The 19,353-nt window shown below is 39.3% G+C and overlaps 1 protein-coding gene and 1 long non-coding RNA gene across 2 annotated transcripts in view; both read left to right on the top strand.

Annotated features, from left to right (window-relative positions):
* The first annotated feature begins 1,295 nt into the window (after window positions 1–1,295).
* On the top strand, window positions 1,296–5,032 carry polr2m (RNA polymerase II subunit M). The gene is made up of 4 exons (XM_055012333.1): window positions 1,296–1,621; window positions 2,467–3,069; window positions 3,238–3,460; window positions 4,329–5,032. Exons 1-4 carry the CDS (start codon window positions 1,512–1,514, stop codon window positions 4,470–4,472), a joined length of 1,080 nt encoding a protein of 359 aa, XP_054868308.1. The 5' UTR covers window positions 1,296–1,511; the 3' UTR covers window positions 4,473–5,032.
* Window positions 5,033–5,928: 896 nt separating this feature from the next.
* LOC129348974 (uncharacterized) overlaps window positions 5,929–19,353 on the top strand; it is a 41,402-nt gene continuing 27,977 nt past the window's right edge. The window contains exon 1 of the long non-coding RNA XR_008601793.1: window positions 5,929–7,573. This is a non-coding gene — a long non-coding RNA (uncharacterized LOC129348974). The remainder of the gene's footprint in view (window positions 7,574–19,353) is intronic.

Here is a 19,353-nt window from a genome sequence, read left to right as displayed (position 1 = left end):
GTTGTTTTTATTAGTAGTTGTATTGATAGCAGTTGTTTATTACATTTAGACTAAATTATATACTCTGCCTTTACAATATAGATTTATAATTGCCTGATAAAAACTCAGCAAATTCATAAAATATCCGAATAATATCTGGAATTACTGACTGCACATTGAACCACGAAGAGAATATCAACATGTTCGGATTTCGGATCTCCAAAGCTGGATGAAGAACATTAAACCAACAGTAAAATTTAATTTGACACTTTGCAGAGTTAGAATCAGAATAGTGCATCATGTCCTTCAGATAATACCTTCGAATGCATGGGATACACCTATTTCAATGGGTTTTTGAGATCAATCATACACAAAATAATACACATGAAAATAAAGTTATAATTAATAACAAAATTCCTTACAGGGAGTTCAAGGACTCCTCCAATTTTGGGGGTTTTCAAGTATATTCAGTGAGTTAATAACTTTAGTTATAAATTAGTTTGGTTACTCTCCATATTTATTAATGCTATACCGGGTTAGCTTTAACATTTATTATAGTGAGGTAAAGTTGCATTTTGCCTAGTTTTTTTGTGCTGTTTTGATCCTTAATATTTAAATTAGTCGGCTAAATTCACACCATGAAAACAGCATTTAAATTTGTCAGGTTAATTCGTAACATCACTCTTATTTTTCTGTAGAAAGCACTTTGGTGCAATGGTTGCTTCTTAAAATGTGCTGTATAAATAAAACAGTGACGTGACTTGACTTAAATATTAAGGGTACATGTTGAGAAAATAGATAAATATGAGGACTGTACCTATGTTTAACCCTGTCTGAAGTGATCTGGATAGACAATTTGGGCACCCAGAGGAGAAAGTTGCATAAGAAATCAAAAAACACATTTTTCTTTTTTCGGAAATATCGAAGCTAAGTCTATTGAGACTTCATTCTAACTGCAGCCAGCTGACTTTGAACTCTAGAAAGGACACAGCTGTAACTTCTCAGTTGAAGTTCGGGTCATTGTCTGTTGTGAGGAATGGATTGGCACTGCGGCTGGAAAACATCCGCACAGGAAATGCAGCTGTGGAAAGTCTGAATCTGTAAGGGCTGTTCAGAGTGACTGCACTGACCACACAGCCAAGAGAGAAATATTTGACATGAGGGAGTGTCATCAGCTTATTAGCAGGCCCCTCTGTGGCGTCTGGTGCTGGTGACTACGTTTGACCAGCAGAGGGCAGCAGATCAGCCTCAGTGATCAGGTGCAGTACCGCGTCCTGTCTGTGGGGGCGACAGAGCGCCTCCTCACATGATTGATTTCCGCACACGAAGAAGAAGAACCTCCACTTTGAAATGTTGTCTCATGTGTTGGAGCGGCGAAACTTCCTCTTAAAGGAGGTTTCTAAAGCTCTCTAACAATAAAAAAATCCATCAGCTGGCAGTGTTTTTAGGTCGTTAAAGTTTTTACGTTGAATTTTAAGCTGAGCTCGGCCTGTTTGTTCATCGCTGTGGCTAGCTGTCGTTAGCTAACAGTGATGTTCTCGTCGTGGACGGAGCGCCAGGGACAGGTGGGAGACCTGAGACACCAGAGTAGAGAAGAGCTCCAAGAACTGCTGCTCAGACAGGAGAAGATCCTCTCCAACAAGTAGGTTTAAGCCCCAGTTTTATCTGTCATATACGAGAGGCTCAAAGTTTAACGGCGGGGCACTTCAGACGCCGTAAAAGTGGTGATAATGTCGCAGTAGCAGCTCACGTAACTATTTATCAAACTGGCTGTAGTTTATCTGTGTAAAGCTTGAATGTATTTGTGATGGATTAGTGCCATTCTTAACAAAATGAGAACTACATAGCTACACTTTAAGCTGGTTTGTTATCTCTTACGGGTTCTACAGTTTTCTCCCTGTGCTATACCTGCTGTGATACCTGCAGTAAATGAACACAAATGTCAGCATCCAGTCAGTCACAATTAACTATTGTGAATTAAACATTATCATAAAAACCTGCTGTCATTGAGCTGAGAACCACGTTTCAACTGCATTTGGTGGAAGATGTGTGTGAAACCCCATTTGTACTATGTCTAAATATGTGGAGTGTCTTTTTTAAAAAAAAAAGAAATCAAAAGACTGGGGTCAAAATATTCTGCACGACATTTACGCCTCTCAAGCAGTAAAAGTTTGTGAAGTAGAAATAAAATGAATGCAGGTCCTTTCTTTAATGTCAGTGAATAGTTACATGAGTGTAAAAATTATGTCAATCAATTGCAATTATCGTCACAGTTGCCAGATCTTAAGCCCAACTCCATCTTTACCGTAAGCACAAAATAGCTATTAGTAGAATGGTGTTGACCTCTCTGGTGCAGTTCAAGGGAGATTTTGTCTGTATGACTGTGAGGACATTTAATGGTTGATTTATTAGTTAAGCCAGCATCAAATGCATATTAAATTATTGTTTTGAATATGACATGCACTGATATATTTGTGTTGTTTGCAGGAAGTTTCTACAGACTCTTCCTGACAAAGGGAAAAAGATACAAGAGTTTGCAGAGAAATTGCGTCTTGCCATCGAACACCACAGTGAAGAGGAGAGTAGACAGAGCTTGGTGTCTGCTGCCAGGACAGAGTTACAGTCCAAGTACCAGCAGGCTTTCACAAACCAACAGCAACGTGCTGTCGCCACCACACCAGCAGCATCAGCCCAAAACCAGCAAAATGAGATCGCTGCAGGTGACGGGGTACAAGAGAGAGAGACGTCACCTGTCTCCATTCATGTGCAGGAAAACACCACTTTGGACAAGCGACAGGACCAGGTTGTCTCCAGAGCGGCTGCTGTTGAAACCATGGAGACGGCTGCTGCTGGGGCCTCTCTGAACTTTGATGGGACAAAAGAAGGAGACCTTGCAGAGGCCTTGGAAAGGGTCACACTGTCTGAAACTAGTACTGGTCTCAGTAGCGAGTCCAAAGACCCATTAAACAGCAGGGCAAGAGACATTTACTTTCTCAGAAATCAGACACCGAAAAAGCCTCACTATGTAACTGTTCTGGAAAAAACAGAGACGTCTTCAGCTCCCAGGAAGCAAAAATTCAAACCAAACCAGTGAGTGGACTTTGTTTCACAATTGCTTTAATTTCAGAACATTCATAGCAAAAAATAGTTATGCTTATTTTACACAGTAACGCTGTGGGCCATTGTATGTTGCTTTGCTTTCTGTCTTAGATTTTAATGAGCTGTTTGCAAATAGCATCTTCTCAACTGTGTTTCCAGGCTGCTTCAGAGAAATGACATTTCTCCATCAGAATCCTCATCACCTGGTCAGTCCTCTGAAGGCTACTCACCACTTTCTTCACAGGCCAGGAGGGAACGAGACAGAAAACACCTGGACGACATCACTGCAGCCAAACTCCCTCCTCTCCACCACAATCCAGCTCAGCTTCTGTCTCTGGAAGAATCAGCCATCCTGCTAAAGGAACAAACCAAGAAGCAGCAGGTTAATGTACACATTATTTTGTTTGCATGTAGAAAATGACATTAAACCGACTGACAACATCAGACATTACCACTTAACTGTTAGGGAATTCTGCAATGTTGAGAGACGAATGTTGAGAATAAGGTTTACTGATAGGATGTACTTAATAGTAGAAAAACAACGTTCATGCCACAAAGTAGAACTCACACAAGGCAGGGTCAAAGCAGATTCAACTGTTTTCCATAACAATCTGACAGTTGTTTTTTTTTGTTTTTTTTTGCTGGAAACCTCTGGGTTGAATGACAGTGAATGTCTTTCACGCTGTACTATCGTCGTTGTGAACATAGATTAATTTTATACAGTAAACAGATTGCCTTTAGATATGCATGAGATATTTTGTTTCTTCAGAAAAAGAAATATACTTTCTTAAGCAGTAATGTCTTTTATTTTAGATCTTGTTTTTAAATTTTTGTGCATATTGTGAAGAGCTGTTGAAGTTATTTCAGTTACAAGTGTATCATAGTAGATTAAAATAGCAACTTTTAGTTTTCATTGGAATAATATTAAAGCAAAACTAATTTATTTGGTTGAATGTAGATTCTGAAAGATGTACAGTATGTAATCAGTTGTGTATTGTCACATCAAGTCCGTCCATCAGCTCTAGAGGGCAGCGTTCAGGCAGCGTACACACTGAACCACTTCATGACTTCAGAGCCAAACGTCAAACAGTGAGCTGTTGACATCTCACGGAGGCTGTTAAGCTTATTATCAGTCATACTTTTGTTGAGAGTTTAATAGCAATGGCTGTGCTGCTTTATAATAATGTGCTTGTTTTCAGTCTACCAGCCTATTCATGTCAGCTTTTTCTCTGTCTTGTGTTTAATTTCAGGAGTTGCAGGCCAAGCTGGCAGCCCAGAAACTGTCTGAGGGACTGAAGATCTCTATGGGGAGCTACACTCCTGACGGTGGCCCCATGGCTGCCTACAGAGAGGTTCACGACGAAGGAGCCCAGCTCTCCTCAGAGGAAGACTGATCCTGGAAGGCCAGCTGGGGGAACCAGTGCGACCTTGGCCCTGAAGGAAAGAGGCTTTGGACCTTTGCGATCAGGACCCATCAAACAGGATTTTCACTCCAAGGGCAAGAATTCTTAAGAGAGGAAAAGGGTCTTTGCATGGTGTGAAGGATTAGTTGGTATCCCAGACTCAGCTCAGGAAATTGAATGGCAGGTTGAGAAACTAGCTTACTTAATTGTCATGCAGTTTGAATTGGGTTCAGTTGTTTCAGTGTCCTGCAGGAATAATAATACCTTCTGTTGACTGGGAGCCTCAAATGCTAAATTTGAATCATGTATCAGAAGGAGTGTTTCTTGTCAGTACACTAAAGCTGATGGCTTTCTGAAGCTGAGAGTGTCGTACGTTGAGGTTTTCTATTTTAGTGTGTTAATAATTATATGCACTTAAAGCTCATCAGACTGTTTCACCTCAGTGGTGACTGTTGACAGCTTTGTCTGGAAAACAGACACAAATCTGCAGATAATTTAAAATGTTACAGAATGTAACAGAACTGAATAAATACAACTGATTTCCCAAATGATGGTGCTTGTGTAACAATCCAATTTTTCCCAAATTACAGAAGCTATGAATTCACCTCATCAGCTTTTTAAATGTGAATCAATATTAATCTATAGGAGATAATCTTTAATTTCTGATGACGGCATAAAACTGTTTCTGCATCAGCCTTTAAATTACCAGACAATCCAGTCTTGGTTTCAGTGAATGAAAATGCCAGTGTACATTTTGGAATTGCAATTCTGGAATACATTTTCCTCATACTCTACACACTGCTGCTGCTGCTGTATAAAGACCCTCAGGTCATCGCTGGTGTTTCTCACAATCTCACAAACTACATTCTATCAGCTGGAGCTGGTGTGATGTTTTTATTATAGAGGAGTCTAGAAGTATGAACAAAAAAAAAAAATTGTGGACTGAGCCAGCTGGAGGTGGAGTGTGAGGCCTAAACCGAGCTGTAGCCAGGTATAGAATAGTGTAAAAACTGCTCAGAAAACAGCACGATCTTGCATCTATTTGCTAGTTTTTATTTTAAGTTCTTTGCTGCCATCTTCACACTGTCAAGTAGCTTCACATGAAAACTGCTACTCATAAATTGCCTGCTTTCTACAATCCTAATATTTGTGGACATAAAGTAAAACTGAGTGTCCTCTGTGATGATTTTCTGAGTATTAAATAGATGCAAGCTACTTCATCATTAGACCTCCAGCTTTTCGTTTATTTATATGAAAAATAAATCTATAACTTTTATATATATATATATATATATATATATATATATATATATATATATATATATATATATATATATATATATATACATATATATATACATATACATATATATATACATATATATATATATATATATATATATATATATATATATATATATATATATATATATACACACATATATATATATATATATATATATATATATGGGTATATATTTAAATTCCCAGTGAAGCTCTGGTCAGCTGCAGGCACTGATACTCTAAAATCCTGCGAGATGTTATCAGGCAGGGATCCGTCACACACTTGATAAGATTAATGCAGGGTAGTGAAATATTAGGGCTTGATGGCTGAGACATCTGGACTGCATTTGGATCATGTTGTTGCTGGGAATGGCAAGCGATGATGGGACAGCAGCGGGCTAATGCAATATGGCAAATACCATTTCTCAACTTTGCTAATATGTGGTAGATAAGAAGTGCCAGCCACGTTCAGTATCTTTCCAAACTGCCTTTCCCATCATCCGTCTTCCAAGTGTCACAGAGGACTGCAGGCCGTCGTAATTGAAGCAGTCTGATTTGGGGGCTTTAATAAGGAAGAAATAAGGCACTGAGGCACCTTTTTAAGGGGAAATGAGGGCAGGTTCATGCAGGTCAGAGTCTGGTGGTAGATGCCCCTTGATAACCTGTTGTAATTGTTGCTGAGCCATTGGTTGAAGACGTTTTAGGGGGAAAAAGTCTGATTGCTGTGTATTTAGACATTGTATCTGATGGGCTCCAGAGTGGCCCCGTGGTGACGTCCAATAACAAATACATGAGCACGATCCGCAGAGGATCCTCATTGTGCTGGGATTAATTACAGCCTACCTTGCTTACATAAATTCAGAGACTGTTCCCAATTATGGGGCACATTTTTGCTTTTCTCTGTGGTATCTGGCGTCAAACCTGACTCTGAAAGTATGTTGATGTTGTTGAGGTGGAACCAGCACAGTCTGTAGTCAAAGCTAGTTTTTTTTCTATTTGCGTTGTCCATTGATGAGGAGGTTGTTTATACTTCAGCTTGAATCCCAGACCCCTCGACTCAGATTAATAAGCTCCTCATGAAGTAGTCTGCAAGTGATTTGCTCCAACTCCGAGTCCGAAATCACACGTCCTGCGGGAATAGAAATAATTTGCTGTTTGGGAGGGGAAACTGGAATGTGATTTCAAAACTGCCTCTTCAAAGACCAGTCAGCTCAGCCTTAAATTAGATATACAGTATGATGTATAGACTGGCGTTAAACACGAGTTAGGCCCTCAGCAGAATGATTTGATTATATCTGCCAGGTTACAAAGTCTGAGGTCATGCTTTTTCCATTCTCTGATGTTTTTGTCATATTTTTTTCAGGGCACATGAGGAGATGAAATAATGCAGCGCACAGCAGCTTTCTGCAGATAAGGTTACAGCCTATCTTCCCATCCCAATTAGAACCAGCTCTCCCTTACTGCACCAAAACTGAATCAAGTAAAATCGACGTGGCTCCAGGGATGGCAGCGCTGCTCCGTTAGCCCCAACTTTTTGATGGCTTGCCATAAAATTATGCACAGAAATTCAGGATCCCCAGAGGATGAATCCTAATAAGTTTCTCTGGCAGCACCACATTTGTGATGAAACGTCTCAAGGTTCATTCATTCACATTAAATTAGCTGATTTCCTTTTCCTGCAGCGTCATCGTGAGGATGAATTTGTCACCAGATGGGTGTTTTCAATGAATCTCAAGTGGAAGACAGAGCAGCTCATCGGCGTTTATCTGAAGCGTGAACAAATGTTTCGTATGCAAATGGAATGAGCGGTAAGTGAGAAACAAACAACCGCACACGTGTGACTTTGCTGTGTTGTGTGTGTGTGTGGGTGTGTGTGGGTGTGGGGGTGTGTGTGTGTGTGTGTGTTGACGGGGTGACGAGGAAAGTCAATACTTTCCTGACAGGACAGAGGTGCTGAGGTCTCCAGTTATCTCACCATGAAACGTGTGTGTGAGAGGAAGCTCACACATAGTTCATGTCATGGCTGTTGACTGACTGAGGAAGCATGATATGTGGCTGCAACACTCATGAGAGTCCTGCAGCTGTCTCGCCACTAATGTGGACAGGAAAATATTCCCCTACTGGTGGGCTAATCTATTGGAGGGGGGGGCAGAGGTGTCTGGAAGTGAGTGCTGGTTGTAAAACATAGTCATGGGAGTGATTTATGACATTTTTACATTCTTAAGGTTGTTTTTCTTTCTTTTTTTTTTACATTGACTTGACATGGGTAGTTTATTGCACTTGAATGTGGTCAGAGAACAGAATTTTCTGGGATTGCGTGTCTGTTAAATACTGTGAACAGGTACTGGCATTACAGTGTGCTACAGTCAGATGTGTTTCAATCTGAAGTGCACCAGGTGTTTTGTAGAGATTTGTTGGTGTGAGTGCTTTACTTTCGTTTTGTCAGATTTGTAGCGGCTGTGTGTTTGCAATTCACTGATATCTCACTAAAACTAGAAAAATGTCCATCTCATAGATGCCTGCAAATTCTGTCTTAGTATCTTAGTAGCTCCTCTCATCAAAGAATGTGTGAATGTAGAAGGTTTTCTACTGCAGCATCTTTTCTACGTACACTATTACTTCTGTGATTTTGAATAATCTCTTACTACAGCTTTTTAATTACTACTAATAACTGCATAGTATAAACATCTACAGCATTTCTCCATAAAGAGTGTAAGGTCTCAAAATATGATTTATGTTATTTATTAAAACCGAATAATTACTATTTGCCAAGACAAGTCTTTTTCCATTTTCTTTCTTTTTCATCAATCTGTTCTCACAGTGAAAGTCTGTGTGGCTGCCGGCAGCCGTATCCAGTGTGTGTTTTTGTTTTTACACATGGTAAACTGTTGAGTGTGAAGATCTCAGCAGACCTGCCTTATTTCACACATTTAAATGCTGTTTAGGGTAAAGACACAATTCTCCGGCCTTAATAACAACAACCCAAGAGTCTTCTTCGTCCCCATCCACTTATACTGGCTTGGTTTCAGTAGGTCAAATCAACAAGGAATTATCACTTTAACATGGTTTTCTTTCCGTTTCAGAAATGAAACATGTGCTTCTAATAATCAGTGCAGTATAATAAAACGCACATACGCTGTTATTTTATTATACATGCTGCTGTTCTGATTATAATACAGAGTTTAGTCCTTGTTTTCCCCACCACCTTCTTTCTTTTTCCTTTTTTTCCCCCAATTTACCACATTTAATGTAAGAGCAGCAAACCAGCCTGTGGAGTTTCTGTGAGATAAGAATGTCACAACACAAGCATTATGTGTTTCCTTTTCCTTGGAACAATGTTTACAGTTCAAAAGCCATAAAACTGACCACAAATGGAAAAGGCATGGTATAGCTGTAATGACTTATCCTTGTGTAGTCACATCTTGTAGCAGATGGACTGTGTGTTTATTTTAAGTCTCTGTGAGCAGTTCTCACAGGCCAACACTGGATGGCAGTGGTGGATCTTTGGTCTTTGTCTCTGCAGCCTCATCTTTTATTCTTGAATCAAGTTTTCATGCAAAATCTTGAAAACAGTTGTTTTACTGACACTGCGGCTTTATTTTCCTCTTTGCGTGCTTTAAAGTTGCCATTTTGCATGTTATCAACAGCCGTTCGCCCACAACAAACTTATATTGAACCAAAGACGTAAGAATTGTGAAAACAGAGTCACCATCTCTGCAGGATCAACAGCTGTCAGCTGTCATTTGGCAACAAAGAGCTAAAGTTACTGTTTGATTCCAGATAGTGAGTCTGTGCTTCAGAGATGTGGTTCATGTTCCAGGTGAGGCGACGGCTTTGCACCTGGCTGCTCGGCCTCAGTGCAGATAGCAGCTCTCAGCATGGACCAACATCTCTCACTGCAGCAGTGAAACGGTACAAATATGATCTGGATACATCTGCACTTAGAAGCACTCCCACAATCTCTGCTTGGAACGCTTTGCATAACAATCCTGAGGCACTAGAAAGAAAGAAAGGGTGGAGAGAGAGAGGAGGAGCAGGAGGGGTGAAGTGGGTTGAGGCCCGTGATGCGTGGTCTGGGCCAAGAAGCTGCCAGCATCCCAGCCGCTCCATGTCTGGCCTGGCACAGTATTAAGCAGCCTGTTTTGGGGCCTGTCAAACGCTCATCACGGCAAGGAAGCCGTCTCTGTGGGGATGCTGCGGGGGTGCCAGGGCACGGCAGGGGGGAGAAACCAGAGACCCTGCCCGGCAGCTTGGTCATAATGACGAGGAAAATTCTTATTCTTGTATCCCCATTAATGTTACAACAACAATGAACTTTTGTCCAGCTTTTTTTCCACTTTTATTTCAGGCATCTTTATACTTAACATTCGCTTTATTTCCTCCCCTCATCTTACATTTGGTGGAACTTCAGCCCTCAATCATTTATTACCGTAAACTCATGTCATAAGCTTCCGCACTGTGGTAGAAATATTTACTAAATAAAGTCATGCAACTTGATACAACTGCTGACTCTTTCTACTCTATGTTACCTCGTTTAGCTCCAGTTGTAGCGTAAAGCACAGCTGATTATCTCATCGTATTGTAAAAAGTAATTGCCTGCTCGAAAGACTGTGTTCATGTCACTTGTGGCGATCGTGCACTATACCAGTGTGTTAGGTTGTAATTTTTTGGCCAGTGTTGTTTGTGACATCAATCTAAAGTCGTCCAGGAACAAGGGTGGACCAAAACAACATCATATCATTTTTCAAAACCACTTGAGTGAAATCATGCAGCTTGATTTGAGAACATCCCAACCAACAAACACCAGAGAAGTCAAATAATCTGCAGGCCTGCACATTTCACTGGAAGCATCATAGCTTCTAAAATATGAGCGTTGATGCCAAATCGTTGCATTTTTTTAATGTTGCAGGTGTGAAAAAGAAACTTGTGGATGTTGGAAATCTCTTTTACATTTTATTTCCCAGGCTAGGCTCACAGTTCTGCTGGGTTTGCACAGTGCAGCTCTCTGGGAAGTTCCTATTTGTTTGTAAAAAGCATGACCATAAAGTCGATTAAAGTTGGCCCTGAGTCTTAAGTGTTATAACAATAGTAAAACTACGCAGTTAAAAAAAACTCTCCAAAAAACAGAAATCCTCTTCAATCCAACAATTATGGGGCCTCTATATGGAGTAGTTGGCTCGTTTATATGCTGTAATGTTGTGACCATTCCAAACCCCGAGGCCAGGTGTTTTTGATTGCAGTATAGCAGCACACTCTGCAGCACGGCTCCGGCCCCATAGGATGGCTGCATGTGAGTGTGATAAACCAGAGGGGGCTGAGTGGGAGTGGGAGGCCCAGACTGTTTTCCTTATTTATTCATTTATGTATTTATTAATGTTTTGTTTTCCCTGAGAGAAGCTGACAGACAGACAGGCAGCTACACCCTCTTATTAGATGACTTCCTTTGCTGAGTAAATACATTCCAGCTGAGATGTGGCGTTTCAGTGTGCAAAGTGTTTTGGATAAACACCTACAGACGTGGACGACTTTTTTTGGGGGGGCGTTATATAGCTCAGAGAGGCAGCGCTCTGGATGAGTATTATCACTGCTCCAGGGCAAAACTGAATAGACACAACAATGACTTCACTTTTATTCTATTAAAAACAAACCAATGTTGTCTATGAGCTGCTCAGAATGTCGGGGTGTGTGTCTTCGTCTCTGAGCTCCCAGTGGACGTCTACTGGTCCTCCTCTGCTGGTTGTTGTCACATACAGCTCAGATGTCGCTGCATGTGTGTTTAATAAGGCGACACACTGAACAGAGGACAACGTGACATCACAAACCTCTTACAAAACTGAAAAGTTGCAGAGAGCAGTTTAGTGTTGCAGGGAATCAGTGTGACAGTGTCGTCCTCTGCTGGTAGCATTTCTGTCTCTTTGAGAAGCAGTTTACATGAAATAGATTTATTATGCAATGCTTTAATATTAACAGGTAAAAAAAAAATTAAAAACACAAGTCTTATCTCCATAGTTCTGGCCATCATCCTCACATTCCTAAAGATTATATTACCACCTTGCCTGCCAAGTTTTGCAGAACTGAAGGGAATCAATGCCACTGCTAGAACAGAAGAGAAATACACCCACTTTTTTTCTTTAATCAAATCTAAACTACTAATTCAGACATGAAACCAGAAGCAAGCACATCTCAAGTATTTGGCATTTGCTGTTGAAAAACTATCTATAAACAAAGTTCCGTTACAAAAAGATGGGAAAAGAGCAGAGAGTGAACTGTGCAGTAAATGTGTGGCCATTAACCCTCTGAACCCTGAGCAGTTTCTGGCCTTGTTTTGCTCCTGTGACATTTTTACTCTCTGTGGCTCGTTTTTCTCTGCAATGTAAAGTCCTGCATATCGTAGAAACAGCACAACTATGGCTAGAAGAAGAAAGAATGCATAATTGTCCTCTGTGTTACGTTACAAATTTAAAATAGCATAAACCAAAACATTTTTGTAATAAATTTGATTCTTTGCTTTTCAAAAAAAATAACTGAAAAGGGAGGATCAACACAGAACTTTCTCCACAGATGTGTCTGCAGATGTTACTGATACTACATACTAAAGATATGTCACTACTTGCATTTATAATTTGTAGTCATTTTTGTCTCCTCTTTCCTTTGTGTGAACACAGCCTACAGTTCAGCTGAGAAGTCCTTGAATTTTTGTCAAGTGGTTGTTGGTTGCATTGGTTAATACGATAATTGCAGAATTTTACATTTTTGTTTTGTTACAGGATGTAAGTGCAAACATTTTATTTTTAACAGTATGTCACACATGTCTTGTTCAATTACTGTTAGAAAATTGAACATCCACTGGTTCTTTCAGTTTTCACAGTTTCTGGCTCAGAAAAATTGTGTTATTTTGGCGATTTTGAAAGATCACAAACCTTTCAAACCTCTCGGTGGATTTTGAGGTTTATTGAATTAAACCAAACAAGCAGCTAAAAGAGGCTGAAAAGCTTCAGTGTGTTGCAAAGTGTTTGGAGTAGTTTTCTGTTGGATGGTGTCAATATAAATTATGCATTTATACAGTACAGTATGTATTAATCTGATTCATCATTAGAAGAGGAAATATCACTGAATGGAGGTTTAACACTACCTATTAGAGGCTGTATGTTATCAAGTAACATATGGATCCATGTATTTCAGAAATTTAGAATTAAAACTTGGTGATCTTGCTACAGTAGCATTTAGACCTACTTCATGTGCAGCTTGTTGTGAAAAAGAAACTTTAAACCACAAATCTATAGTTCACCTTTGTAATTTTGTCATTCCTTACATTGTAATAAATGCAATGCAGCGATTTATTGTACTGTATATACAAATTATATTCTTTAAACCTTCTTCACAAAGTAAAGAGAGAAAGTATTAAGTCATGATCATTTACAGCTAAAATTAAACTTGAATAAAAGTTGACATTTGCTTTGAAGTCACTGAAAGCATCATTACACGTCCAAAGTAAAAGAAAAGGCTGGGATCCACGCATTTGTAACCTTAGAAATCCAAACAAATGAAACTCTCTTTACACACGTCCGACCAAGGTACCAATCAAACTCTGAAATTCAAAACAACAGACTAATTTACATTTCTTCTGTCGCAACAACAGTGAGTATATGTAATAGCAGACAGAGGATTTTCATTTCTAGTGAGGCTGTAGTGTCGTCTGTGCAGTCAGTTAACTAAATTCATAAAAGCAGTTTGTCTTCCTGTTATTCTTTCTTATCTGTCAGCATAAACATAACAACATGACGAAGAGAGCCATGACCAATGAAGAATGTATCACACTGACAAACATTTACAAGCTGCATATGGTCCTGGTTCACTTGTGTACACATCCCTATCTCAGGCCGTACAGGTGCCACTGTAGCGGGTAATAAAAAGCAGAGTGTGGAGGAGTCCTGGATGAAAAAAGATGTGGAGGAGAGAACAAGGCGCTCCTCTGTGACATGTTTTACATCCTGGATGGTGTGCAGGCAGGCAGGTGCTGGTAGTCAGACTGCAGTGATAACAACCAAACTCTTTCTTTTTAAAGTCTGCCAATGCGTGGGGTGTAAGGAGTAGACTAGACATGGCATTACACACATTTAAAAATGATCTCTTGTACACAGTTTTTTATAATCGCTTGCTGATTTACAACACAAAGTGAAGCCAGTTAGAAACAACAAAGAGACACACAGCCAAATTCAGTTCCTCCACACGTGTTACACCAGCAGTTTTTGTCCATTAGTCCTTAGACCTTTAAGTCGCTTAAAAATTTTCTTGTTTTAGTTTTGTTGACGCTATGAGAAAGATTTTTGGAAAGGACCCTCTCATGTATATAGATAGCTGTATTACCGAAAAAATGAACATTTATGAGTTTGGTAAATTTTATGGCAGCTGTCACCATCTTAGCAGTGCCTGACTCCATCTGAAAGCCAATTCACAGTTTCCACATTACCTGTGTGGACTTTGAAAGTGGACATGCATGCGATCCTCCTCATATGTCGCCTTGCTCCTCAAAAAAACGCATGAGGCACCTGTGGATGTGACATTTTTTACAGGATATAGCAGCTGATGTAGTTCATCCAGCACAGTGGGTGGACGTAGTGCGGGGTTTCTGAAAAATTTAGTTTAGTGTTTGGATTCTGTATGTACTAATCAAGCACCTCCCAATTCTAGCTCCAATGCTTCAATTACAACTCTTGTAATCATGAATTCTAGAAGTGTAGAGGATGGAGAAATTCCTCATACAGTCTCCCCTCGTACCAAGTATTTGTTTTAAGCAACTTTTGTCTTTCGAGCACATGTGCAGTTGGGGCATTTGCGTAAACAATCTGTGTTGTCAAATATTTTGTGGCATCCACAGAGGGAGCTCACTTCTATATAGCAATGCGTACAACAATAGACGTAGATGGGTGTATTGCCTCCAGAAAGTTACACTCCCCAGTTCCCATGGATGTTTCTGAAAGGCTGGCTGCGACTGTACTTTTTACAGGATATAGCAGTTACAGACTGGGCTGTATTGTTGGCATGGTTGCAGCCTGGACAGTCCATGTGTTCACAAATTGTGGGCTACACATCTGCAAAGAGATCTGCATGGGCCCTTGTGGACGCAGAAGACATGAATTAGTCTTAATCAAAAAATGGGCAAAGAGCTTTGGCCTAAGTGGAGCTGACACAGGTCCTGTGATGGCGCCAACCTGTCACTCCTTGGTTATGCATAACTTTAAGCTTTTATACAATTTTAATAGGTGAATGATGTTAAAAGAAAATCACATGCTGTACAGTAATCACGAAAAAATTAGCTATACAGGCCAAAATCGTTTTTTGAAGCAGGCTATAAATATATTAATTTCTGTTGTACAGTTAATCATTTTAACATTAAGGTCTATAGGGATTGACTCATGTTTGGATCCAGCCTCCAGTGGTCATTTGAGGAACTGCAGTTTATGGTGCTTCCGCATTGACTTTATTTTTCAGTCCCAGAAGTTGCTGTGTAATAAAGTCGCAAACCTAGAATTTACATAGTCTGCTGGGTGATCTTTAATGGCTGTGTGTTGTTTTTAGTCCTGTGCTGTAGGTTTTTCAGATGATAGTCATAAATGTCAGGTCCAAAGAAACTGCATTTATTGAGTCTGTTATGTTGACACTTATAAAGAGCTTATTGTTTTTTACTAGCCTCATCTCACAACAGGTGTTCTGCTGTATCAGGGTCTTTTGTCTGTGCAGGTCTAGAAGTGATGACTGTAAGCTCTGACACTTGCTGGGAATAGTAGTGAATGTAACATGACTCACCTTGGTAATTTTGATGTCACCACTTCAAAGTTAAATCTCTTTTTGATGTGGCTTTCCTATTATTTTGTCCCCTTGTTATCTTATACCTCACACACTCAGCTGGTTGTTAAATATCCTGGGAGTAGTTTCTCCAAATTGGGGAATTTAAGTCTTTTAACATTTCGTGGAAGAGGTTTGCCATGATTCAAGACATTCTTAAAGATTCAATATCTTCTTTTCCCAAATATTCTTTTAAATGTAATAAAAGCCCAGATAAATGTAGTCCAGATATGGCGAGGAGAATGATTTTCTGTGTGGGACACACAAAGGCGCTGCACATCCACACAGGTGTTTTCACTTTTGCTGATTAGACCTCTGCTCACCCTGATGGTGGGTGGTGCTACGATGGGAGTCCCATGATTTCGCTGGACTCTATGTACAGACTGGGATCATAAAGGTGTCTATAAAGAATTGTACCTCTCTAACAGGTGCAACAAACAAAATGTACTCGCCTGTGTTACAAACAACTAGAACCACTGCATTTACAGTCACCTCAAGAAACCTGGTTGCAACAGAACACAATATTTACACGTACTACAGTAACCCAGTGTGACTGTCATGCTCTTTTTAACCCACTTTAAACATATTTAATGAATCCAAAGTAAATCTTAAGTATTGTCAACCTGCTGCTGTTGTCTGTGTTCTGTAGCGTAGACATAAAAATGAGCTCTACAGACCTTTGCAGCCCACTCCTCATCTCTAATGGAGGCCACATTAACCTGGGCCAAGCCTTCAAACTTAAAAAAACAACAGCAAGTATTCATTGTTATTATACTGTTAATGTGTCAGCACCAGCAAATTTAAAACCCTTGACCTAAAGCAGAGTCTTCTTTGCTTCTGTGGATTTATTCTTTACAATAATATGAAGTCTTGCCCCTCTTTTTTTTAAATTCTCTGACTTTTTGATTTTTAATTTCTAACTTTAACAATCAATCTAATTTTTTATTTTTTTAAAACTGCCTAGTTCATTTCTTTATTATGATTAATAATCTAACTAAATATTCATTTAATTTATTGTAATTTTTATTATTTATTTTAAGTGACTGCTCTGCCTTTTCTCCTTATCTCTTGCTTGATTGTTTGTGTTGCTTGTTTTTAACTGTCAAAGCACTTTGTGAACACTATTCTTAAGGGTGCTATATAAATAAAGTTATTATTATTATTATTTATGGAAACAGCATAACCATGACTGGAAGTAGAAAGAATTCAATATGATCTGTTGTGCAGAATGACAAAGTTTTATTGCCATAAATCATAAAAAAGAAGAAAACAAAAGTTGAATCTATTTGATTATTTATTTTACAAAAATGTGAAAACGTGGACTCAGCATGTACAGAATTTTTCCAACATTCTAAAAAAACTGGTGATTCTACATACTGTAGCTGTTTTTCTACTTACTTTTTATAGTTGTTTTCATACTTATCTCTTATCCTCTCCGTGAGAACACAGCCTGCAGTTCAGCTGAAAATTCTGAATGAATTTTTGTCAGGTGGCATTAATTCGCCTCTGAGCCACAAATGTTTTCACAGTTGCTTCAAGAAGTGTAGAATTTGTTACTAAAAATGCCTTAATTTTTCAGAATTTTTAAATGTGACATGTAAACCAACAATGCCTTTCCAACCTGCTGATTAGTTTTTGATTTCAGAGGGTTATTTGATGAGAAAAATAGTCACTTATAACAGTACTGCAGTAGTTAAACGATATATATTATTTACACATAAACCCCACTGGATGTAGATCGTGTGATGTTCTTTATTAGATGGACAAGAATGACTTTGAGCTTTCAACTCTCTAAACATTCAGCTTCATTGTATACGTTACTTCTTTTTGATTGGAAATGATGTCTTTAGTTGTTAAATGATTACATTTGTGAGAATGGAACAACACAGTCTGTGGCGGCTAAAAATCGTTGTCCTACAACAGGTTAAACTCTCAGTAGGTTCAGCACAAGTGAAGTTTTTACATACAAAATTGCTTCAGTGTTCATATAAACCACGTTTAATGGTGTTTATCTTGAATATTATGGCTTTATCAAGTAAAAATGCCCCTTATTAAGTGAAAAGATGGATGACATGCCTAAATAAAAACCAAACACTTTGTCCAGAAGGCGCCTGTTGCAAGGAATGTATACTGAAGAAAACCTCAGACTCACCCTGCTTAGTCCCGGTGGGGATCCAGTTTCCCTTTGGCCTTGCAGGAGTGGATCTCATCACTGCTCTGCAGCCTCAGTAATACCTCACAGTGGTTTTGGACTTAAGGTGCAAGGTGATCGTAATTATAACTTTATTGCCCCGGTGTGATAAAACCAGTGCAGGCACTCATTTTACGTCAAACTTGCATGTCGAGTGAGGCTGGTACGTGCTTGGAACAGCTCTGCTCTATATACAAGCGCTCCAACAAACTGCACTCAGCAGCCTGATCTGCACAGTCTCATTTTGCTGGCATGCAAACTCCCTCAGCAAATTATTATATTTCCTTCCCGCTTTTGGAAACTTGAAGGAAACGCTCCTTCATGTCTCGCTGATTAAGAGTGAAATGGTGTTTTCTCTATGTTCTTCTGAGATGTCATAGTGTAATTCAGATTTAATTGTGTTTTGACGGGTAAATGCCATTAAAGATTACAGCATATGATTTTACACATGATGATGTTATTTTCAGTCGGAATTATGCTTTGTTCTGTTCATCATTATTCAATGCGTGTTTCTCTCCGCGCTCTAACTTGCCAAACACAGGTGTGGTTAATAACATTAACGATGGTGTGCTGCGTTCAGGGGCTGCAGTGCCAGAACCAGGCCTCTGCTATTGTGCATGTTGGCTCACTGTCATGGCTTACTGGGCCACCTAAATGGAACAGAGCCATCATTAACATCATTAGTTACACCTGACAAGTCGAACTGACTGCTGGGAGAAATGTCTGTATTAGTGGTTGTGAGCACTCTTCTATCAGCTAAATGAGTGAACTTAAAGTATGTATTTACATGGAAAAATTGACATACGATTGGATTATTCCACAGGAATAAAATCATTCTACTAGTTGCTCAGCAGCTATCCAAGGAAAATGTTGAACTCGAAGAAAACTTGGATTTTCGTTCTGTATGTCAGGCCATCTGTGCATTGTCTTCACTTGAAGCGGTTGTAGTCAGTGTTTTCTTTGTTCATCATCTGGACACCTTTACTATACTACTTATATTACCATGTCCATCAAAAGAACGCACCAGTTTTTGGTACCAAGTAGCAGCCAGCTAAGAAATAGTTGGCCTCCACCAACCTAACATCCTAAGAAGCTAAACAAAGAGTTAATTAATAAACCTTAAATTAATGATAAGGCTGCTCCAGATTTGCTTTATTAACAGACTATTGGCTAATGTGTTGGCATCTTTAAATGTGAGAACATGCCAGTTCACAGTTTATTCCTGCTGCTGCTTCCAAGAGGAAATACCTATCGTTGCATTTTTAAGTATTTGATGGGATCTTACAATATGGCAGAGACTTCAAAAATACGTCCAATGGGGCAACAATCATAAGAAAGAAAGAAGCGACTTCTTTTTTTTCCTTTTAGCAGACTCTATGTTTAAAGGGCAGGCGTTGACAGCACCCATTGGTTTGCATTGGAAACAAAACAATGGGCTATACTGAATATTATTTGTACACATTGCACTTACTGCTAATACTGCATTTAAAGTACCTTAAAAATTAATAACCATTAAGAAAACAAACATTTATTGACTGAAAAAGTTGGATA

This window comes from Amphiprion ocellaris, chromosome 1 (assembly GCF_022539595.1).
Source record: "Amphiprion ocellaris isolate individual 3 ecotype Okinawa chromosome 1, ASM2253959v1, whole genome shotgun sequence".
NCBI classification, from domain to species: Eukaryota; Metazoa; Chordata; class Actinopteri; family Pomacentridae; genus Amphiprion; species Amphiprion ocellaris.
Note: the sequence above shows the minus strand (reverse complement) of the source record. Positions and strands in the feature narration are given on the sequence as shown.